Source organism: Salvia miltiorrhiza, chromosome 5, assembly GCF_028751815.1.
Source record: "Salvia miltiorrhiza cultivar Shanhuang (shh) chromosome 5, IMPLAD_Smil_shh, whole genome shotgun sequence".
In the NCBI taxonomy this organism is placed as follows: Eukaryota; Viridiplantae; Streptophyta; class Magnoliopsida; order Lamiales; family Lamiaceae; genus Salvia; species Salvia miltiorrhiza.
Window position 1 is genome coordinate 29348609 of NC_080391.1, and position 24609 is coordinate 29373217.

The 24609-nt window shown below is 39.4% G+C and overlaps 2 protein-coding genes across 2 annotated transcripts; both read left to right on the plus strand.

Annotated features, from left to right (window-relative positions):
- Positions 1 to 8398: 8398 nt before the first annotated feature.
- Positions 8399 to 10607, plus strand: LOC131026361 (uncharacterized). The gene is made up of 6 exons (XM_057956228.1): positions 8399 to 8686; positions 9123 to 9275; positions 9409 to 9502; positions 9643 to 9725; positions 9802 to 9955; positions 10035 to 10607. The coding sequence occupies exons 1-6, from the start codon at positions 8489 to 8491 to the stop codon at positions 10268 to 10270; spliced, it is 918 nt and encodes a 305-aa protein (XP_057812211.1). The 5' UTR covers positions 8399 to 8488; the 3' UTR covers positions 10271 to 10607.
- Positions 10089 to 16520, plus strand: LOC131026360 (LRR receptor-like serine/threonine-protein kinase FLS2). The gene is made up of 3 exons (XM_057956227.1): positions 10089 to 10229; positions 14596 to 15818; positions 15912 to 16520. The coding sequence occupies exons 2-3, from the start codon at positions 14597 to 14599 to the stop codon at positions 16223 to 16225; spliced, it is 1536 nt and encodes a 511-aa protein (XP_057812210.1). The 5' UTR covers positions 10089 to 10229; position 14596; the 3' UTR covers positions 16226 to 16520.
- Positions 16521 to 24609: the final 8089 nt, after the last annotated feature.

The window sequence follows — 24609 nt, forward strand, 5'->3', positions numbered from 1 at the left end:
GCGATATGACTCAAATCTGGCCTCCGCTGGTATCAATGCATTGGATCCGTATACCAGAATGAAAGGCGCCTTTCCGGTTGCCGTCTTTGGGCTAGTTCGATAGGCCCAAAGGACGGTGTCCAACTCCTCGACCCACTTCCCTCTGCTCTGATTCAACCGTTTTTTGATTCCCTCTCAGATTGACCTATTTGCCAGCTCCACTTGCCCATTTGCTTGGGGATGAGCCACCGATACGAACCGCTGAGTGATGTCCATTCGGTCACAGAAGTCGGCGATTCTCTGCCCTGTAAATTGGGTTCCATTGTCTGATACAATGATCCTTGGGATGCCAAATCTGCAACATATGTTCCGCCAAATGAATCGCTCCACTGTCACCTCGTTGATCTTCCCCACGGCCTCGGCCTCAACCCATTTGGAGAAGTAATCCACTGCCACTATGAGGAAACACTTGCCCCCTGGTGCCGTGGGCAACTTCCCAACGATATCTATGCCCCACTTGTCAAATGGGCATGCAGCATACATGACTCCCATGGTTTCCCCCGGGACGTTGATTCTTCCAGCATGTCTCTGGCAAGCCTCGCATTTGCGGACGAACTCTCTGGCATCCTTGTTGATGTTAGGCTAATAGAACCCTGCCAGAATGATTTTTCGTACGAGATCACGAAATCCCGTGTGACCACCACAGCAACCTGCATGAATTTCTTTCAAAGCAAAATTAGCCTCTTCTGGAGATAAACATTTTAACAAGGGTTGGGTAAAAGATCGCTTGTAGAGTTGATCATTGATTAAATAATAATTCTCGTAGCGAGCCCTCTGATTGGATTCTTTGCTCAACCGCTCCCCTGTCTTGAGAAAGTGTATAATTGGAGCTCGCCAGTCGTCCCTGATTTCCACTGAGAAAACCTATGAAGTCCCCATTTCTCTGGTATCACAGAGCAATATGATCTCGTCATTCCATGTCTGTTCCACTGTGCTGGCCATGCGCGCCAGTAAGTCTGCCTTGGTGTTTTTCTTCTCGGGAAATCTGTTCGATTTTGAACTCCATGAATTTTTATTTCATTTCATTGATTTTGCAGTGATATGCCTTCATCCGCTGATCCTTGACATGATAAGCCCCCGACAATTGTTGAGCCACTAGTTGGGAATCGGTCCTGATGATAACGCATTCAGCCTTCAGCTCTGACAGAATGTGCGCCCCTCTGACCACAGCCTCATATTCGGCTTCGTTGTTGGACATCCGGCAGGTGAATTTGATAGCAAATTGATATATCCCATAACCTGGTGAGATGATGTACACCCCAATCCCGCACCCTTCCTTTGTTACTGACCCATCCACAAAAGCAATCCAAAATTCTTGCATGGGTCGGCGAGTAGTTTCTTGGATAAAGTCCACCAGGGCTTGTGCTTTGATTGCCGTTCTCGGCTCATACTCCACGTCGTACTCCCCTAGCTCCACGGCCCACTTGACCATTCTCCCCGACAAATCCGGTCGCCCCAACACCTGCCTGAACGGTAAAGCAGTTCGCACCACTACCCAATGTGACAAGAAATAAGGCCTCAGCTTTCTTGCCATGACCATGACCGCCAGAGCAGCGTTTTCAATTTCCGTGTAATTCAACTCGGGGCCCTGGATGATTCTGCTGACGAAATAGATCGGCCTCTGGTGATTTCCCTCTTCTCTGATAAGCACAGAGCTAACCGATTCCCCCCACCGCTATGTATAGATACAATGTTTCTCTCGGGACTGGCTTGGTTAGAGTTGGGAGCTTCGCCAGATATGCTTTGAGATCCTCAAATGCCGCTCGACATTCCGCTGTCCATAGAAATTTGGTCCCCTTCCTTAAGATTTTGAAGAATGGCATGCTGCGCTCTGCCGACCTCGAGATGAACCTGCTCAGGCCAGTGATACGCCCATTCAGGGTCTGCACTTCCTTGATTCCTCTGGGTGGTGTCATTTCCATGATAGCTTTAAATTTCTCCGTATTGACTTCAATCCATGCGGGAGTAACTTTATAGCCCAAGAATTTCCCTGTGGTGACCCCAAAGGTGCACTTCGCTGGGTTCAACATAAGTCGATGGTTCCTGATGACTGTGAAGACCTCCTCCAGGTCAGAGACATGATCCTCCACTCTGACACTGCGCACCAACATGTCGTCAACATACACTGATATGTTCCTTGAGAGTTGCTCTTTAAAGATTTTTTCCATCATTCTCTGGTATGTGGCCCCTACGTTTTTTAAACCAAATGGCATGCTCTTCCAACCATAAACTCCACAACAGACGGCGAAGGCCGTTTTAGCAATGTCCCATCTATGCATTTTCACTTGGTGATAACCCTGGTACACATCCATCATTGACAAGAGCGCGCAACCAGAGGTAGAGTCAACTAACTGATCAATCCTCGGCAGAGGATAGTGGTCCTTTGGGCAGGCCGCATTCAAATCTCTGTAGTCCACACACATCCACCAGGTGTTTGTCTTCTTAGCCACCATTACGGCATTCGAAATCCACTCTGGATACTGTACTTCCTCAATATACCCGGCATCCAATAGCCCTTGAACCTGTTCCCTGATCGCGGCGTCCTTCTCGGCACCGAAATGCCTTGTTCTCTGTTTCACTGGCTTAACCTTCGGATCCACATTAAGGCAATGTTCCGCCAACCCTCTGTCTATTCCCTTCAGATCAGCCGTACTAAAGGCAAATACATCCGCGTTTCTTCGCAGGCAGCTAATTAGCTCTTCTGTGGTTTGTTCATCCATGGAAGACCCTATCTTGGTCTGAAAGCCTTCTCGCCCAGGGAACAATTCTATCATATTGCACACGTCACTGGTGGAAATCAGGGCGGTCTTCTCTGCACTGTCCCGGTCTTTCAATAATCCCGCCAGTTCCTGACGTTCCTCTGTCGGGGCATTTACTTCGCCCATTTTTCCCTTTTTTCGGGTATCCGGTCCCTCTGTTATTCTCTCCTTTTTTTGCCCCGAAGAGTGTGTAAGCATTTGTACATGGCATGCTTTCGATGTTTTTTGGTCACCCCATACCTCGCCCACTCTTCCCCCTCCGATGGAGAATTTCATTTTGAGGTGGAACATTGAGATTATTGCCCTGAACGCCGTCAAGGCGGGACGACCGAGTATCACATTGTAGGATGGTTTTGGCATATCCACTACCAAGAATCGTATTACCCTGGTTTTTCTAGCATCTGCATTGCCGAGACTTAACGACAATTCTACGAAACCTATTGGCATGACCATTTCTCCCCCGAATCCGAATAAAGGGGCGTTTGTTGGTTCAATGTGGGCTTCGACCCCCATGTTCTGGAGGCACTCCAGATATAAGATATTTACTGCACTGCCCGAGTCTACGAAGACACGATGAACAATGCAACCGACACAATGCAACCGGCTATGTCTGCCGTGATAACCAGCGCATCGTCATGTAGATACATAAGCGTTCACAGGTCCTCTGCCCCGAAGCTGAAGGCTGGCTCCCCTGCCGCGCCCGTAATCTCCATCACTTGCTTGGGATAATACCCGGATTTTACTGCACGTACAACTTGTTTGTTGGCCCTGTTGGATGTGGGTATCCCATTTTCCCCGCAGATCATATGGACCTCCCTTCTGAACGAAAAAGGGGGTTCCCATCCCTGTACTGCTCCTCTCCTGTTATCGCGGTTATCCTCTTGCCTACGGTCCCGATTATTCTCCTGCTCTTGTCGCTGTTCATTTATCTGTTCTGGCCTCTGTGCTTGGGCTTCGTTCCCTCGAGCTATAAATTGATCCAAATTACCTGCTCGCACCAAAAATTCCAACTGATGCTTCAGATGCCCGCAATGTTTGGTAAAATGCCCATAGGCGTTGTGATACTCGCACAGTTTGTTGTTGGGTCCCTGTTGGGGGCCTGGGGCTGCCCATCTCTGTAAGTCCCAAGCGCCCTGAAAAACGGTTGATTCTTGATCAGATGGAAGATCTCCTCTTGTGGCTTGTTCAAAGGGGTGTACTCGTCGAAACGAGTAACTTCATTCACGGTGCGCTGTTGGCGGGGTGGTCCCTCTGCTTGGAGGGGAGGTACCCTCGGGGGTAACCCTCTGAAAGGGGCCCTATCCTGGTGTCGCTGCCTCTCTGGTGCTTCCTCGGCTCTTCTAGCCTTATGTTTGTCATTTTCAGCTTTCCTTGCCATCTTGGCATCCTCCAACTGTAAATACCCTGGTAGTCTAGACATGATATCGTCGAAGTCCCTGGCCGGTCTGATTTGCAGCTCATCAAAGAAGAGCCCCGACTTGAGCCCTCTGACGTAGGCACAATTCTTGATTTGAGATTCCGCCTCTGGCACCTCCAGAGCAGCGAGATTAAACCTGGCAGTATATTCCCACAATGTTTCGTTCTGGTCTTGTTTGATATCCATCAGGGAAAGGGCTGACTTCCCAACTCTTCGCGAGCTTGCAAACTGCCTCAGGAAACGCATTTGTAATTCTTCAAACGAACGGATGGAATTTGGGGCGAGCGTTCCAAACCACAGTTGAGCAGGTCCAGTCAGTGTGGTGGAGAATATACGGCACTTGATGCCCTCAGTATACATGTGAAGAGTAACCAGTCCTTCGAACCGGTTGAGGTGTACTTCCGGATCAGTAGTACCATCGTAGTCCAGAGAAATGGGTTTGTAGCTTCTTGGCAGAGTATCCGCCAGGATGTCATCGGAGAAAGGACTGCGGTTGTTGATGGGGTGGAACCTTGACGTCTTGGCCCTCTTGTCCTCCTTGTATCTCCCATGTTCCCTCCTTTCCTTCGGCGCGTCATGAGCATGACGCTTATGAACCCTGTGGTCCTGCTTTCCAGATGAGTACTCCTGCTCCCGTCCCTCTGACCTCCTGGTTTGTTGTGATTTCTCTGTCCGGTGTGATCTCTCTGACCGGTACGACTTCTCTGCCCTGTGGGATTTCTCTGACCTCTGCGCCCTGACGTCCCTTTGGGACTTCTCCCTCAGTGAATCTTCCAGGTCCTTGAGCTGGTTTTTCAGTTGTGATACTTGGTTTTTCAGCCTGGCATTCTCCCTCGGCCTTTCTTCCTCGAACATGGGAGAGATGGATTGACTATCAGACTCATCAACCCTCTCCCTTCTGACAATGCTATTAAGCCTGACTCGGCTCCCCTCTGGCCTTCTCTCCAATGCCCTCTCAGCAGGGACCTTCTGTATTTCCCCAGGCATCACAGCCTGTTTGTTGGTTATCGGGTTATTCACCTCCAGAGCAGCGGGAGGCGGAACTTCGGTGCCCTGCGGATTAGTCGCACCCATCAAGGGAGCTGCAGCGGGGATGGTGGTCAGCAGATGAGTCCCCAGTGCCTGACGCACAGCAGCGTAGTTGAGCAGAGCCATCATCTGCTCTGCCAGCCCGTAGTTCAGCGGTCCGCCACCAGACGTGGGGACCAAGCTTGGCATATCGGAACCCGGTGTCACCAGAGCAGATCTCTGGACGTTAACATTCTGCCCTGTCAGCGGGGTAGCTGAGATAGCGTGAAAGCCCGGCGGCGTGGTGAAGGCGGTGCTACCCTGCATGCCGTTGAACAGCGAAGTCGGCACCTCAGTAGTGTGAGCAGCGGAGTTAAGCCCAACGTTGTCGAACTCCTTTTCCATAATGCGGTGAGCGTCCGAAGAACCCATAGTACCTACACATAAACGATGTGAGAAAAATCCAGATAAAAAATGAATCGATCCACCTCTTGTGACCAAAATTCCCGATATAAGAAATCCAGAGCACCGGCGTGAAGGCCGTTATAAATTCCCCCTCTAAATATCTCTATACACTGGGAAATAAACCCAGGGCATAGATCGAATTAACGGAGTACGAATGACAGAGATTTCTCCTTTGAATTCGTATTAGGATCCAGCAGAAGAAACAAATTATCAGAAGAGCCAGATTAAGAAACCAAAAGACATATATAAACAGAGCAATAACCCAGAGATTTGTTAGCGAAACACGTTAGGTAGAAAATGAAGATTATACGAGGAAACATGAGAATCACGACCCATAATTATCACGATTATGCATAAAATAACCGTAAATCAACGACAAAAACCCAGGAACGCAAAAACAGAGCGTCAACCAACAAATCACTAGTGCAATACATTAGATTCGTAAGGAAAACACAAATTATGCGAAGAAACACTGCGACCGCACACAATTATCCCGATCATGCGTGAAGTAGTTACAAATTAACACCCGATCTTCAATCCCCACCACCTTCCCATCATGCACATGCAAGGAAACATAAAAAACGCAGATCTCAAAGGTTCATAGGTAGATCAGCCCGGAAAACACGATTATTGGCTCGGATTCACTTGGGTAACCAGATTATCAGCTCGATCGGGGCCTGCACACGCAAATCCGACCATAATTATGGATCTGCATGCGCCGACGACTAAAACTCACGTCCTAGCCCAGATTTCCCACAGACGGCGCCAGATGATGATGTATGATTGAGTGGCTATGGATTTTATCGGTGAAATATTGTAAAACTATGAATTATACCTAGTGTTGCTTGAAGATCGGGAGAGAAAAGTAAGGTTGAGAGCTCGAGAGAAAACTGCTATAGTATTAAGAGTAAGGATAACGTAAGATTACAAGGTACGCGATAACAGCTATTTATAGATTACACGTAAAGGGTAAAATGGTAAATTCATCACTGGAGCATGCGCCTTGCGTGGTCAAGGGCATAATAGTAAAATTGCCCTCACGCGGGAGAATCTCCCGCGTTTCTAATGATTCCTCTGGCGAAGACCGTTGCTCTGGCGAGAGCGGCTTCTCTGGTGTAGGTTGTTCCTCTGATTAGGTCCATCCCTCTGACTTCTCTGCGAGAGCCCGTTTCTCTGGTGAAGTCCATTTCTTTGGCTTACATCATTTCTCTGCTCTGCACATATTACTCCTCATCAATAAGAAATAAGAGCAATTTTTAATGTATGAATTTTATGTAGAACACGTATGAATTTATTGTATAAAAGTATGAATTGTGAAAAATAATTTTTTGCTACCTTTGGGATTCGAACTCAGGACCATAAATCCATCCAACAGGATTACGAATCAACCGTAGATCTTGATGATCTAAGGGCTGAAAATGATTCTTATTTTATATCTTAATAAATGCTCTTCTTTTAGCCCTTCCCTATATATATATATAATTTATTTTGACGGTATACGGGTTTTTCGGTATATACTGATACCGCGGTATATATCGTAGCATGGTATATACCGAAACAATGGTATATACCGGTTTTTCGGCATATATCGGTATATCGCGGTATGGGGAAAATGATACCGTTGCCATACCGAAAATTTTCGATACGGTACAATACCGTACCGAAATTTTTGGTATACCGAAATTTCGATATTTTCGGTATACCGAAATTTCGATATTTTCGGTATTTTTTCGGTACGGTAAGTGCGGTATACCGATTTTTCGGTATTTTGCTCCACCCCTAACTGTGCCTATTGGAGTGGGACAACCTAAAATGGAAAATGAGCCTATTGGAGTGAGACGAAGGGAGTAATATATTAAGAGATATCCTCCAAAATAATGTTCCTAATCAGCTATATAGGGAAATCGGCGATCCAATGCACCAGTCGTCGACAAGAACGTGTAAGGTTCGAGATGACGTTCATATATAAGATGTGGTCTTAAATTTTGTTTATCAATTTATAAAAAATATACTCCAATAAAATTAGTAAATATTTCTTATGTACGATTATGTGTCAATCTTTCATCATATCCTATGTCAAATATACCTAAATTTTTTTCTTCTTATTTTTCTAAAATCTCCAACCTCACATCAACTTTTTATGAAGTTTCATCAAATACAAATTCATATGAAAAAGGCAATCTAGTGTAACTCTAAAAAAAAATTAACATATAATTGGTTAAAATTATTGAGATATTATAATTTGAACTGTACCAGCAATTTATTTTGATCAAATAAAATTAAAATTCAAACTTATTTATATAAAAATTATTTCATATGCTATAATAGGAAATAATGTACAATAATAATTACAATATAAAGTGGTTTCCCGTCGAATTTCGACGAGTTACACACTAGTATGTATATATAGATATATAATTAATTGAAGGGGCACTTGTCGCAAAAATTAAGTTCACGTCAATATTGTGCGTGTGTGTTGGTCAAACGGTAAGTGGTTAATGCCTAAAGCCAAAGGTCTTGGGTTCGAGTCCCTTGTGACAAGGCATTTAAATTCTTTTTATTTAATACTATTAATTTTTTTTAAAAAAGAAAAAAAAGTTCACATCAGCATAGTTAAATTTAGTTCAAAGGCGCAAGTTAGCATGATTACTGACTTCGAAATTCGACGTGGCGATTTTTTAACCACTCGGCTGTTCATGGCAGTTAACTGAACGACGTCGCTGCAACAGGGGTCACATTTAAGCGCACGCACTAGATTGAGAGCTCAATTCTGTCTGTTTATTCACAGTTGGTGTAGATAATGGAAGCTTTTGGAACTCATCTTATGACAAAATCAAACACGATAATGAAGCTGAATTTAGTGGGACAATGTGTTTTGATGGGGCGGCGCCTCTTGAATCCGTTTTGCGGTGGCCGCGCGTTTTCTTCTGTGGTTAATCAATGGGACGGCGGTGTTTCGATGGTGCAAGGTGCATCCAGAGGCATCGGCCTTGAATTCGTGAGCCCTCACTTCTTTTCTCTCTATCGCAGTTCCGATATTTTGAAATTACACTTTTGTGATGTAGTGTAGATGTAGGTTTGCTCAATTAAATGTGAGAGTTTTGTTTTCAGTCATTTTTTATTTCGTGGAGTGTTGTTCTTTTCCATTGTATATGATTTCAGTTTCTGCTTATGATGTGATGTAGGTTTGATAATGGTATAAGTTCTGGTTAATATGCCTGAATTTATTTGGTTATGCTTCCTGCTATCATGAATAGGTGTGGGTAAAGATGGATGATTACAAAACCAGAAGCTTTGTTTGATTACATATCAAGTAGTTGAATCTATCATGAGAGTCGTTGAATAATGAAATTAGCAGTTAGGTATCTCTGAACTATTAGTTCCTATTTAACTCTCTTGATCAGTAATTTATTGTTTTTGGGTGTTGCTTAAAGGTTAAACAGTTGTTAGAGAAAAGCAACAAAGGGCATGTTGTGGCAACTTGCCGTAATCCTAGTAAGGCGACTGAGCTTCTGGACTTGAAGAATAAGTTTGCTGAGCGCTTAGATATTCATAAGCTGGATCTTACGATAGATAGCACAATCGAGGTATCAACCACACCATCGCCTTGTAATGTTCTTTGTAGCTACGATTAGTTCTTTATGGATAATTTGTTACTGTGTATGTCAATAAGAAAAAGTCATGTTAGCAGTTATCCTTATACCGTATATGGATTTCCAGGAAACGGCAAAGTCTGTGAGAGATAAGTATGGTTATCTGAACCTCCTTGTAAATGCATCTGGGATTCTCACAGTACCAAATGTTATGCAGCCAGGTAGAGATGTCGTCTAGTTATTTTTGCGTTTAGGCAGATAAAGTAGATTCTGATGATGGTGAAATACGAGATAATCTTTGAAGAAGGTGTGCGAGTTTGCACTGGATTGAGTAGCTTTTTTATGTTATGTTTCAGTACAGAGACCACATTGAACAAGGTTGAGAGAGCTTCCTTACTTCTCGCGTATGAGGTCAATGCCGTTGGCCCTATTTTGGTCATCAAGGTATGATCAGTTGCCCACATAATAGTTTGCGAGTTAAAATATGTAATTGTGGTGATGTCATAATTTGCATGAACAGCATATGTGGCCTCTGCTTAAGGCTGGAGGCGGCACCGGAACTGAACGAGAAACAGCAATTGTGGCGAGTGTAAGCGCCAGAGTGGGATCAATCGGAGATAATCGCCTAGGAGGGTGGCATTCGTACCGAGCTTCTAAATCTGGACTTAATCAGTGTAAGAAAAGTTACTTATCTGTTAGTTTAGAATCTTGAAATGACAGCAGTCACAAAATCCTTTTCTTGAATTTGTGCAGTGAGTAGGACAGTGTCAGTGGAATTCGCTCGCAAAAAAGATCCCATTATATGCATTCTGTTGCATCCAGGAACAGTAGATACAGATTTATCAAGACCGTTTCAGAGGAATGTTGCAGAAGGCAAGCTCTTCACCAAAGAGTTTTCTGTCCAGAAATTGCTGGGCATCATTAACAGTGTGAAAGCATCTGATAACGGTAAGTTTTTTGCCTGGGATGGTGAAGAGATTCCTTGGTGAATGCTGATCTGATAAACAAGCGTGAAATGTGCGGTCTTAGATTCTAGGACGAAATAATGTATTACACCATCTTTTTTTTTACTTTGGGGGAGGGGGAGCGGTGAGGTTTGAACTCTGAACCTCACTGTTCGTAGACAGGAGTCCTTGGTGTCCCCTTTGGGACAATTACAACATCTTTGGTAGAGAAACACTGCTCAAATTCTTTTTTTTTGTTTTCCATATTACTTTGAGAATTTTTAGGAATTACACAAGGAATTTACCCTTTTCATGTATTTAAATTTGATTCTTTGTGCTATTAATTATTAAAGATATAAAGATATAGCATATGTGTTAAAAACTCATTTAATCTTTATTTTATTGTAAAAAGAGATCGTTTGAGCGTATTATTATGAGCACTAAATGCCTCTATTTATAGGAGATACAAAGCTAGGGTTAGGGTTTAGGGTTAAGTCATTTAATAGGGAAATATATATTTTATATATATTTACAACAATGTTGAAAGTAGAGAGAAAAGTAGAATAGAAGAGAATAGCGTAGAGAGAATAAATCTGTAGAAGCGTATTATTATGAGGACTAAATGCCTCTATTTATAGGAGATACAAAGCTAGGGTTAGGGTTTAGGGTTAAGTCATTTAATAGGGAAATATGTATTTTATATATATTTACAACACTCCCCCTTAAATGACTAACCCTAAAAATATGCTGCCTCATTAAAACCTTGCTAGGAAAAAATCAATGGAACAAAAACCTAGTCTAAGGAAAAAGAGTACAGCTGCTCCCCTGAAAATGATCATTGTATATCTTTGAGTCGATGCATGTCGATCTTGTGTACTAGCTTTCTGATAGTTGACGTTGGTAATGCCTTTGTGAATAAGTCCACCGATTTATCGCTTGATTGAACTTCATGTATCCTTTGAGTTGTGTGCAATTTGACTTCAAAGAAACTCTCCATTTGATGTTAGAGTTTAGATGTTCATGGCTTGTTAAAAACCTCTCCATAAAAACCCTATGGGAAAAATTTGGTAGAGGAAAAAAGTACAAGACATATATTTATTCATATATTACACTAGTTGCTTCGTTAAAAACCTTAACTAAGAAAACCTTGTAGGAAAAAACTTAATAAGGAAAAGAGTACAACCATTTGGCCTTCAGGGCCATTGACCTTCAAAGTCTAATTTTCGAAACTATTTAAAAGATCATGCTTCCCCTCAAGATAACAATCTTGAATGTGTTCAATATAGTTTTCGAAATTAAATAAATAATCAACATCATCCATCAATTTTGAATTTCGATTTCTTTCATAACATAGACCAATTGTAATTTGCTTTGAGTATAACCAATAACATGGTTAATATCATTTAAAATTCTCCTTCTTGGAGAAACATTAAATCTTGTTAGCAAGTCAACTTCGAATTGTATATCATGCATGATAAAAATAGTGCTTCAATAGCACACAAGTAATGAACTTCGGGTCCTAAGTAATTTCGTTATTTTCTTTTGGTCTAGGTGAATGAATGTGATATAATCATATTCATCAAAGCCTTCTTCGGGTAGGTCGATTAATTCATATAAAATACAGATCGATTAGTTTGAAATACTTTATCGAAAAGATGCTCGATCTACAAGTCGAGACAATACTTAGTTTTAACTAAGTTTTTCAAAACTCATCTTTAGACATGAGTTAACTTCCTCATGTTTTGAGTATTCATATATGTTCTTTCTTCGGGAAGAACTTCCTTAGTTGGTTATGGACTTTCACATATATATTTATGTTTAATGGCCTTTATAATAATACAACCATAACGTCCATAAATTTGGTATTTATATCAATGAGTACTGCCATAAAATGTTATATAAATAACGAAACATAATGCCATTCATAACATGAGAATATATTTGGGAATCTCAATCCCTTGAACTACTAACCTCGCTTAATTATTTTCATTTAGCGAGTTCGGCTCTGCCTCATTGCTTACTTTTATATTTTTAAGTGCTTCTGGCACACTAATATAATTTGTTTTGGATCCAAATAATCTTCAATTGTTGAACTAACAATTTGTTGAGGCAAAAGTTGTTGTCGACAACTATAATTTTTTTTTTCTATTATACGATTCTCACGTATTCATAAAGTTCATGGCAACTTTAGTAAAACCAAATTTTCACAAATTTTTCATAATATTTGGTCTAGTTGTTTCGTAATCCCAATATTACGATAATTTAGTGCACGTGCAAAATGTATTGGGATTATCGTCTTCAGGACGATCCTCTTCATGAGGTTTCGGAATTATTTGAGTTCTTTATTTGAATTTGTAATCTGCGGATATTTTATCTTGGGCACCAATAGGTCGTTTACGCTTCTGGCGTCAATAAGCATTAAATCAATTTTGTCCTTCAGGGACTTCAATTATTTGTGGTGCAATATGACATATGTATAAGATTTCACTCATGTGGCAGTCAATAATAACTTGTTGAACTTCTAGTTCATTAATGCATGAATCTAACATAATTAATCCAACGAGAAATTTACGGCCTTGTACAATTCATCATTCATATCTCCCCCTAATGCCGAAAAAAAAAAGTTTTAACGAGAAATTTACGGCATTGATCCTCAATTATTGGCTCTATATATGTATTTTTCACAAAGTATACATATAATTTTCATAGAGCTATGAGTGCATTTGAATGGTGATAAAATAATTTAGTAGATGGGAAATCCTCTTTAGGAGGTATTTTAATCACGCACTAATTGTAATGTAGACAACTCAAATACTCAAGTCTTGAGTTATTTTAAAATCTTTTGGGTATATGAATTTGAAATTCATCACGACATGATTATTGAATTAAATAATAAATCATGTGTAATTATTCAATACTCATGGGAAAATCAATGAAGCTCTTCCGGAACCCATACAAAAATGTTATCAATTTTTAATTGTATAACTCATATTCTCAATAATAGTTCAAAAACTATTGAATTGAGATGACGAATTGCTCTTCAAGAGCTTGTAATATTCATTATGAATATTAGTTGTGCTACTTCGGGAGCAACAATATAAATCGAATAGATAAAGCAATGTAATAATTAAATGAAATACTAAATAATAAATAAATACCAAAATAACGCTTAAAATAAAAATTCATTCTCAATATTTTAATATTCTTCCGGAATATTAACTTTATCTCACGTGTTCATCGGGAACACATTATATTTCATATTTAATATGAAGAGATATCGTTGTGTTTTTATTAAGAATTTCAACGATTTATTTTTTAATAATCTTCAAGATTATTAAGAATCATAAATTCATTCCACAAGAATGAATTGATTAAACAAAACAATCCTTCAGAGATTGTATTAATAAGACATTTTTTATCAATATAATTTTAAAACATAACAAAATACCATGATGTAAGCAATTAATCACAAATGAAATATAAATATATCGGTTCATATTTTAGCGAATTATCTAAAATAGCAGCAAAGCATTAATGCAGTTTCAATTCCATCTAAACTCTAATTGTTAAGTATTATTAACTATAAACTTATCAGAGAATCATGAAACATATCAGATGTGTTAAACAACACTTGAATTCCATTTAATAAAATAGATACAAAGCCACAATCTAATAAAATACTCCAAGAGGCAAAGAATGTATTAAATTAAAACTTTGATATCATGATATCAATTCATCACCATTCCCGAACACACCAAAGCCACAATCCGTTTAATTTGAAAAAAAAAATCAGAGGAAATTAGAGGCCAAGTGAGAAACAGAATACGATACCAGTAAAAACTAATTGTAGTAATCTTTCATGGATTGATTTAATTGCAAATCAGAAAAGCAATCAAATTCCACTGATAACATAAACCAATCGAATGGAATTACCTTGTTGGAAAGACACGATTCTTTCCTAGGGTATACCTCCAATATTGATCAATTGGATAGAGAGAGCACATCTCCAAAATCACTCAATTGGTTAGAGACTCGTGCTGATAACGTGTTGAAAGTAGAGAGAAAAGTAGAATAGAAGAGAATAGCGTAGAGAGCGTAGAGAGAATAAATCTGTAGGAACGTATTATTATGAGGACTAAATGCCTCTATTTATAGGAGATACAAAGCTAGGATTAGGGTTTAGGGTTAAGTCATTTAATAGGGAAATATATATTTTATATATATTTACAACAGTTACCCAAAAAAAAGGGAGAAAATAAGAGATTAATTACCGTTTCCAACTTGAAAGATAAAAACAGCGGCAACTGCTAAAAACCTACCTATTAACCGTTTATACAGCAGTCTTCTGTTTTCCCTCTGCAAATTTTCAGCATGGCCTCCATCTCTGCAAAAACCGTTGCTTTCTTCCCAATCTTGATTGCAATCTCAATTCCCACGACGTTCACGGCAACGGTGGTGGAAGACCTGAACAACCTGCAGCCTCCGCCGGATTTCAACGCCACCATCACAAACAACTGCCGAAACAACCCTTCTCTCCGATACTGCAACTCCACCCCTTTCAATCTTGTCCAGATTTTCAAGTCCACCATCGTGGCGAGCCATCTGTGCAACATCTCCAACAATCCCAACTGCGTCGAATCGTTCCCCAAGATCGATCTCCGCGGCCGCCCCAAGATCGCGCCTCTCTATCTCTCCTTGGATTTTTTCTGGAGATACTGCCCCTTGACGATACTCTCCATCGATCTCTCCAACAATTCTCTGCAGGGGAGCTTTCCCCAAGATGTGTTCTACTGCTCTCAGATTCGGTCTCTCGATTTGAGCCTCAATCGTCTCTCCGGCGACGTCCCGCTCCACAAGTTGTCGTCTCTGCAGAATCTGACGTCTCTCAACCTGTCCTACAACGCCTTCTCCGAGTGCAGGATCTCCGAAACGCGCTTCTTCGATCGTTTCAACTCTTCGAGTTTCCTTCATTCGGGCCTTCTCCCCGATCACAGGGAGTTGAGGCTCAGGATGGTGGCGTTTCTGGTCGGTTTTCCGGCCGCCGTGATCGCTGCGGTTGTCTGTTTCTTGTGGTGCTGTTTTTGGCGGGGAGGAGGAGAGGGAGGGCATAGGTTTAAGGCTTGGGTGCTGGAGGAAGCTAGTAAGGGATTCTCGAAGCGGAATTTGGTGGGAAAATGCGTTTACAGTGGTGTTCTGAGTGATGGGAGGGAGGTGAGGATCGAGGTTTATTCGGAGAAGATGACGAGGGAGGACCGGAGGAGATTCGTCCAGAAATCCGAGCTTCTTGTCCGGTTAAGCCACAGAAACATCGTGCCCGTCCTAGGTTGGTGCGACAGCCGTAGATTCATGGCTGTCGTCACTGAATGGATTGACGACGGCAACAATATGGAGACGTGGATTAGAACTTGTGTGCCGCCATGGAAGCAGAGGGTACAAGCGATCTCGGGAATTGCTGCTGCGGTTCGCTACCTGCATCAACAATGGCCTCAAATTGGGTACAACCTTAAAGCAAGGGACGTGCTACTGTCTCAAAATGGAGATCCGCTCATAACCAGATTCAAATTCGATGATGATCATCGTAGCAGCGCAAAGAGTAAGTCGAAAATACTTTTTCAATTTCGAGTCTTTTTTTTATTATTATTAAAGAAGTTTGTGGTGAAGAATGAATGATCGTTGGCGTGTGCAGGAATGTGCGAATTTGGAGTGCTGGTGTTCGAGACAGTGACGAATAGGTGGGATTTTGGGAAGAGAGAGAGTGGTGTGGTTGAGTGGGTGAAGCTGCATTACCCGGGAAATGTGGAGGATTTAATCGACGGGAGGATGGAGAAGACGGCGGAGATGGTTTCCGCGGCGGCGGAGCTTGTTGAATTAGGACTAATTTGCGTGGATTTGTCGGGCAGGCGGCAGCCCAGTTGGGAGAAATTCTGTGATCTGCTTTTGAACTTGTCTCGTGCGCACAGAGGCAGAGGACATAAACATGTTCATCACAGACAGCATTAGCTTCTTCAGTTTTCGATATGTTGGCTTTAAATCTAGAATGTGTGGTGAAACAAAAATATTCAAATGAGAATTTGTAAAGTGTTTGTTAGGGAGACGAACAAGTGATTTCAAGAATTATAGCATACCATGCATGTATAGTATAGGTATCCTCATTTGCTCAGAGTCACTTGATGCTTTGAAATCAAAGGAATGTCCCCAAGAATGCTTCACTTGTTTCTTGTAAGTGATGTGGACATGCTCCTGCCTATCTGAAACAACTTTTTTTGAGGGAACTAAGCTTGGCACCAGCACTAGCGTATTATTTATGAATTTTTATTTAAGATATTTTATGTTGCTTTCGAATTCCTTATTTTTTACTTTCTCTTAGAGCATCAACAACCCTTGCACCCATAGTGGGTGCAATAGACATGGTCCCACTTCTATTGCACCCACTCCAACAATGGTATTGCACTCGCCCGGGTTCAATAGATTTTAATTTCATTTTCTCTTTACTTTTATTCTTTTTTCAATTTAAATTAAACAACTTCAATTTTAACAACATAAAATTCATTCAACTAAAAATCCAAACATTACAAATAATAATAAAAAACAAATATTTAAAATAAATCGGGGGCTTGAGTAGGATCGGGAAGAGGAGGAAGTTGTGCGGGATCAACATGAACTTCTTCGTCGGATGAAGAATTTGAGGAAGAATTATTGTTGGAAGAATTGGTGGATGAAGACATTTTATTTAAGAATTAAAGAGAAAATGAGTAGTTTGATGTAGTGTTTGTGATTGAGGAGGGGATATGTGATTATATATAGGTGAAAAAGAAAAAAAAATGGCCGAGGAGACCGTTGAGAAGCCAACGATCATTTGACCGTTTAATTTTTTTTTTAATCCGAATATTTTTTTTTAATTACGGAAATGGGCGCGTGCAATTCACCCATTTCCTTCGCTCCACCTTTGCAGCGGGTGCGTCCATACGCCCCTCCTCCATTGCACCCGGGTGCAACAACGGTGGCGGGTGCGATAGGCCGGGTTCGATCCGGCCTTCGCACCCCACGTTGTTGATGCTCTTAAATGCATTGGTTTCTGGAAGCTAATTGGGTTGCCTTCAAAAAATAAAGTCATTATCATCTCAAGTATAAATTTGTAGTAGGTATTATTAGTCTCTTGGTCCTATTTCACCTAGATTTGAAAATAAATTATTTACTTGATATAATCAAGAGTTAGTTAATAATTTGTTTTCCTTGGCTCTTTTAACATCGAGCATTATACATGATTTTGTTTGTAATAGGCTAAAGAAGGTGTTGTCCTTGTTGAGTTTGGGGATTGCTTAGATTCACGAACATGAATTTGGATGGTGAAATATATAGGGGAAGGCTAAAATAAGAACGCTTCTTAAAATATAAATTAGGAACCATTTTCAGCCCTTAGATCATCAAGATCTACGGTTGATTCATCACCTTGTTGGATAAATTCATGGTCCTGAGTTCGAATCTCAAATGTAGCAAAAAATTATTTTTCGCAATTCGTACCATTATACAGTTTATTCATGCGTGTTATACATAAAATTCGTGCATTTTCACTGGTTCGTAATTCTTAAAATAAGGGTGGTTTATTGAATAACCGCTCCCTATGACATGGTAATGTATATAAGAATTGAATTGAAGTTCTTTAAAAATAAGTGTCTCCAAAACAATTCACAATTTAGATTTTCTTTGTTTGAAAATTAAAGACAGGACTACTTCATATGTGTAATAGATACTGTCATTTCTTGTATTTTAAATTATTCAAATTCTTACTTATAACTTACACAGTGACAACAAAATGTTATAAACAACATTCAAGAACAAGTAATAGGGATTAAAAATTAATGGGTCCTGTATATTTTAAACAAAACAGAAGCTATAACAGCCATATCATATGCATAAATTCCCTTTCGAAAATTCCCTTGAAGAGTCGTAGCATCAAAACTATCATAAATATCATCATAGAAAGTCACCACCATCAACTTGGAGCCTGTATTAGAAAATCGATCTCATTTTAACATTTGCAGTTCTATATCACCATTGATGATTGAATCCATATCAATTAACATGCTGTTACAAAGCAACAATAAAAGAGCAGTAGAAGTTCTTGCTTTTCAAATTACAAAAAGGCTTTAGCATATTAATTCTAATTTTAATGAGAACAAAGATGAAGACCAAAAGCAATAATTACTGCTTCAGCTATGGAAGCTTTCGGTTAACAAATTGCTCTTTGGAGAATGCTTTCTGATGAATCCATACTCATCTATTAAGTAAACTGGAATTTGAACCATCCTATGCCGAATTTGGAAACCTTCAACATACATATCTATTCATATTCCAAACATAATCACTAAATCCAAACCTTTCACGAGCATTACGCATCAATCATATTCTACAACCATGCAACTTAAATCAACAATAAAAATTAATGACTTCAAAGAATAACTGCAAACTCCATTAAATTTTCCATGTTCCAACATTGCACATCATAAGCAGTTATCTCAAATTCACAATTCAAGTGAATCTGCAGTACACTTTTATGAATAAGTGAGCGAGTCTGCAACGAATAATAGACAACAAAGAAACATAGCACATAGGAAAATCAATTTACGAGTATAAGCAATGAATACAAGAACAAGACTAAATCTATTTTTCAAAGATAAAATGTCGCAGAATAGCCAAAACAACGGATCAAACACAGTGTGAACTTATAAAAACTCAACACGGTGAATGTAAAACAAAATTCTCGAACAAAAAAATAGATTATATGAAAAACAAGAGAAATCAAACAAAGACAACAATAGATCGTACCTTCGAATTGACGCAAAACCTTGCATGAGGTCAACCTCATCGTATGAGGCGGGTTTGACCCGACCCGTGTTAATAAATAAGACTGTTTTTAACAAATAAATATAAAAGTGAGCGCAAAAACTTGCGTGCGGGTGGCTGCATACCATGCGGTCACCCGCCTACTAAATCTATGTATATATATTTTGACAAACAATACACATAATTATGTGGCAGCGCAGCGGTAGTGTCTTACTTTTTAATCAAGGTCACTATATCAAAACTCATAACCCCAATTTTCGTGGTTTTGTGATTTTTTTTTTGCGGTTTTTTGGGTTTTGTGCTTTTCTTCTTTTTTTTTTTTGCGTTTTGAAATAATTATACATATCAACAATTATTTTTTATACATATTAATAATTATTTTTTCTTAAAATAATAATTATTTGATAAAATAACTAAATGTAATGTTTCTAAATAATTACATTTGTTCACGATAATTGTTACTTTTATTTATGAGAATTTGTACTTTTAGTTATTTGATCAAATAATTATTTGTGTAAGCAAAAGTAATAGTACTTTTAGGGTTTAGTATTCCCTATTTAGGGTTTAGTATATATCTTAGATAAAATAAAAGTAAATATTGCCATTTGGGTTTATTATTGAATGGTTTGAGTTTAGTATTCACTGTTTAGGGTTTACAAAATATTGAATGATAGGTAATACTTATATTCACATAAGTATACATTTATGCACAATAATGTATATATTAAGATAAATAAAAGTGAATATTTCCATTTGGGTTTAGTATTCATTATTTAGGGTTTAATATTCAAGGGTTAGGGTTTAGTATTACCTATTTAGGGTTTAGTATTCAGTGTTTAAGTTTTAAAAATATTGAATGATGTGTAACACTTATATTCACATAAGTATACATTTAAGTATGAAAATGTATATCTTAGAATAAATAAAAGTGAGTATTTCCATTAAGGAGTAAATATTTCCATTTGAGTTTATTATTCAATGGCTAGGGTTTAGTATTCAGTGTTTAGGGTTTAGTATTCCGTGTTTAGGTTTAAAAAATATTGAATGATGGTTAATATTTATATTCACATAAGTATACATTTAAGCATGGAAATATATATCTTAGATAAAATAAAAGTAAATATTATCATTTGGATTTATTATTGAATGGTTAGGGTTTAGTATTCAGTGTTTAGGGTTTACAAAATATTGAATGATTGGTAATATTTATCTTCACATAAGTATACATTTATGCATAATAATGTATATATTAGGATAAATAAAAAAGAATATTTCCTTTTGGATTTAGTATTCACACTTGATGAATCATCATTTTAAGTTGGTGGATCAGAACCCGCAGTGTTTGTATCATCATTTGTTTCATCAACATTATGTGTCATCATTCTTCTAAAACAAAAGGCAATAACAATAACAATAAATCTTCAATAACAGCAAAATATTATACATTTAGTAAATGTATTATTTGTTGTATAGAAAAGTAAAATTTACATTTATACAATGTAAACATTTTAATTAATAAAACTTCAATTAAGTTAACAAATAATAGGTTCAGAGAAAGTATAACTTATTGTAAACAAAAGTAATTTTTATAGTGAAACAATGTATACATTTAAATAACTATTAATATGAATAAAGGTAATATTAAAAAAAATGAAGAAAATAGAAAAAAAAGTATTGAAAATAAAAAATTAAACAGAAAAAAAAAATGAAAAAAAAAAACGAAAAAAGAAAAAAAAAAAAAAGGTAAAATGGTGTAAGCTGGGTTTCGAACCCATGCCCTTCGGCCGGGTCGGGTCCATCCTGACCCGACCCGTTTTCAATGTATGTATATTAGTTTTGAGAAATGCAAAACTAAAGTTGTACTGTAGTGTAGTGGTTTCAAGCGGCGCCTCATTTCTGCTTTGAAGGGCATGGGTTCGAAACCCAGCTTACACCCGCGTGCAAGTCCATCCCAAAAGTGAGGGTTGGTGCAATGATTACAGTCGCCTACTTTTCCTTATTTCATAAGGTCTGCTTTTCGAAACCCTTTACCCCCATTGTCTTCTTTTTTTTTCCCTTTCTTTTTTATGTTTTTCGGGTTTTATTTTTATGGTTTTGTTTCCTTTTTTTTGTTTTTGTTTTTACGTTTTTTTTTTCTTTTCCCGTTTTCTTTTCTTTTTGTATTTTATTTTTTGCATTCTTTTATACATTTTCTTTTTTTTTCTTTTCAGTATTTCTTTTTTTTTTCTTTTGCGTTTTTGTTATTATTTTAATGTTTTTCTTTTACATTTTTTTATGTTACTGTTTTTTTACATTTTTTTATATATTTTGATTTTTTTTTCCTTTCCGTATTTTCTTTATTTTTTGTTTTTTTTATTTATTATTTTTCTTTTGTATTTTTGTGAAAATGCGATGTTGGAAAATTAATGAAATATTATTTTCCTAGTTTCTTCTTTTTATACTAGAGCTTTTATTGGACTCATGTGTTAGAGTCTATTTTAATAGCTGACTGAAGATAGAAAGATACAAGCTGAACCTGTGCCAAAATCGCAACTCAGCACTAAATTTCAAAGTTTGAATCGAAGAAGAGAATTTCCAAAGTTTAACAATCAGATCACTGATTACTTACATTCTCTTATTCCCTTAGGCAAATTCCTTGTATACCCTAAGCCTAAGCATCGATTACTATGAGCCTGTTCTCAGTAATCTAGTTGGAAAAACAAACTCCTTTTCTAGAGAGCGAAAAGAGAGTTTGAGAGCGAGTTCGAGACAGTTGTCTGAACTTGAGGTTGTTTAGTACCCGGAAACTAAACAGTTGGTAATTCTTAGCACCTGAAAAGCTTAGAAGGAGAAATCCAACCCAATGTGTTGGTACTGAAAATGGTTATTTTCAGTCTAAGGTTTGCTGTGCACCCGTAAGCACGAGCTTGGTTTGCTGTGCACCTATAAGCACAAGTTTAGTACTAGTCAGTGTGATCAATTGACCGTGGATGTAGGAACATGTTTTCCGAACCACATAATTTTTTTTTGAGGGAACACATAAAAAAAAAAACTATTTTCATTCTTTACTTGCACATACACTGTTCATACTTTTATTAAATGACGATTTTATATAAAAAAAGGAAAGAAAAAACCTAAAAAAACCTTTGAAAGCACAGAAGGAGCAGACTAAGGGCCGAACCTCATTAAAACATTTTCACTGAAAACCCAGAGGGAAAAACCGTGAAAAGGAAAAAGAGTACTCGTCTAAACACAAAACGAAAGTAGGGAAGAGCGGAAGGGAAAGTTTCCGGAACTCCGGCGTAACCATCGTCCCCAAACTAGCCCGGCTCTCACCCCACGAAAAAAACTAAACGGGCGGTTAGAACCAAACATCCACACATCAGCCCCAACTACCGTTTCTTACGCAGATGGCTATGCGAATCCATGTCAAGACGAACCGCAGCCCTAATCTCCTCAATCTCGTGCGGCCACCACCCTTCCGAACGTTGTTGGTTAGCCATTAAATCGGCCGCCTTGTTTCCTTCTCTAAAGATGTGAGAAACCTGCAGCGAGAAATCATCTAACATCTTTAAAATCCTATTCCACGCCGCCTTAAAACGCCAAGGCACATTCAAAGAACGAGAATTAAGAATGAGTATCACGTAGGTGGAATCGGCTTCAATCCAAAGTCTGTGCCATCCACGATTGTGAGCAATTTGAATCGCCGAGATAACTGCCAGTAGCTCTGCTTCAAAGGCAAAACCCGAGCCACCTTTGAAGTGAAAACAACCACGCACCACATTCCAGTTATCTCTAAACACCCCACCTGCAGCAATAGTGCCCGGAGTTCCCGTCGCTGAACCATCAGTATTCACTTTGATCCACGGCGCCACCGGTGGCCACCAATGTACCTCCACAAACTCCGGAGGAGGAGCACTCCTGGTATTAACACCCACTGCCCGGAGAATCAGATAATCCGACCAAGAATTCCACATGTAGCCTAATTTAGCAAAGTTATTATCAATCTCTTTGAAAGCTACTTTCACAGTGTGGATGACACGACGTGCTTCGAACTTTTGATTATCAAAGATACAATTGTTTCTCTGCATCCAAATGGCCCAGATGACCGTGATGATACCCGCTTTCCAGAAATTACCGATGAGGGGACTAAGTTTATACTGCCAAGCTACCACCAAAAAACTATGAATATCACTCTCTTGCAACCCTTGATTGAAATTGAACCACCCAAGGAACGTTACCCAAATATTCTTCACACGCTCACAAATCCAGAAAAGGTGATCCTGAGACTCACTTCCTTTTAAGCAAAGCAAACAAACGTTAGGCGTGATCATACCGTAGCGGATAAGGCGATCATAAGTCGGCATTCTATTATGAAGAAGACGCCAACATATCAAGGAACGTCGAATCGGAACAAAGGATTCCCAAAGCCAAGAACCCCAAGACACCTTCGGAAAATGATGACAATGCTTGTTGAAGGCCAGCGCAGTAGTGACATTCCCGTGCAACGAGGGTTTCCAGAAACGCACATCTCCGTCAGTGCCCAGAGGAGTGAGCAAAATATCACACACTATCTCAGGAAAAGCATTAACAAAGGCTTGCGTGAAATGCCAGACCCCATCATAGAAGTAATCTGCCACCGATTGAGTAAGAAACGGAAGCATGAAATGTGGAATACCGCATTTATTCAAAAGATTATACCCAAGCCAGTCGTCATACCAGAACGAAGTAGAAGCGCCATCACCAATATACGAGTACGAATCCGCCACCAAACCATCAATTTCCTCACGTAAGCTCATCCAGATAGTAGAAGCAGCCACCAGAGATTTACTACGCCCAAAGCGATCGAGATATCTATCTCTAATTAAATCATATCCGAACTCACGCCCACCAACCACCTTCCACGCCATTTTCATGAGATAGCTCTTATTCATGAGCTCGAACGACCTTACCCCGAGACCGCCCTCCTCCTTAATCGAGCAGACCCTTTTCCAACTCACAGAACAAGACGGCGTTTGCTTGATGTTGCCAGTCCAAAGAAAATTACGGCAGCACGCATCGAGCTCCTTAATAAGAGCTGTCGGCCATCTATAAACCATCATGGAGTGCGTCAGGGAGCTTTGGATAACCGACCTGATCAGGCACATCCTCCCAGCCATCGACAACTGTAATCCCTTCCATCTCGCGAACTTGTTGATCACACGATCATGTATCGGTCGAAGATATGAAGCACGCACACGGCCCTTAAAGATAGGAACCCCAAGGTAAGAAATCGGAAAATTGCCTTGAGAAAACCTCAATATTCTTCGTATAGCCCTGCAGGTCTGAGATGGAACTTTGCTCGTAAAAAAAATTTGCGACTTATCCTGGCTAACAATTTGATCAGAAATTTGACCATAATACTCCATAATTTTCTGAATGGTATGAGCGTTCGTGACCGTGGCATGACAGAAAACCAGAATATCATCCGCATATAAAAGATGAGTGGGAAAATTAATTCCCTGTCTCATTTGCATCGGTGTAAGGGTGCCCGCGCTAACACAATTTGCAAAGAGCCTACC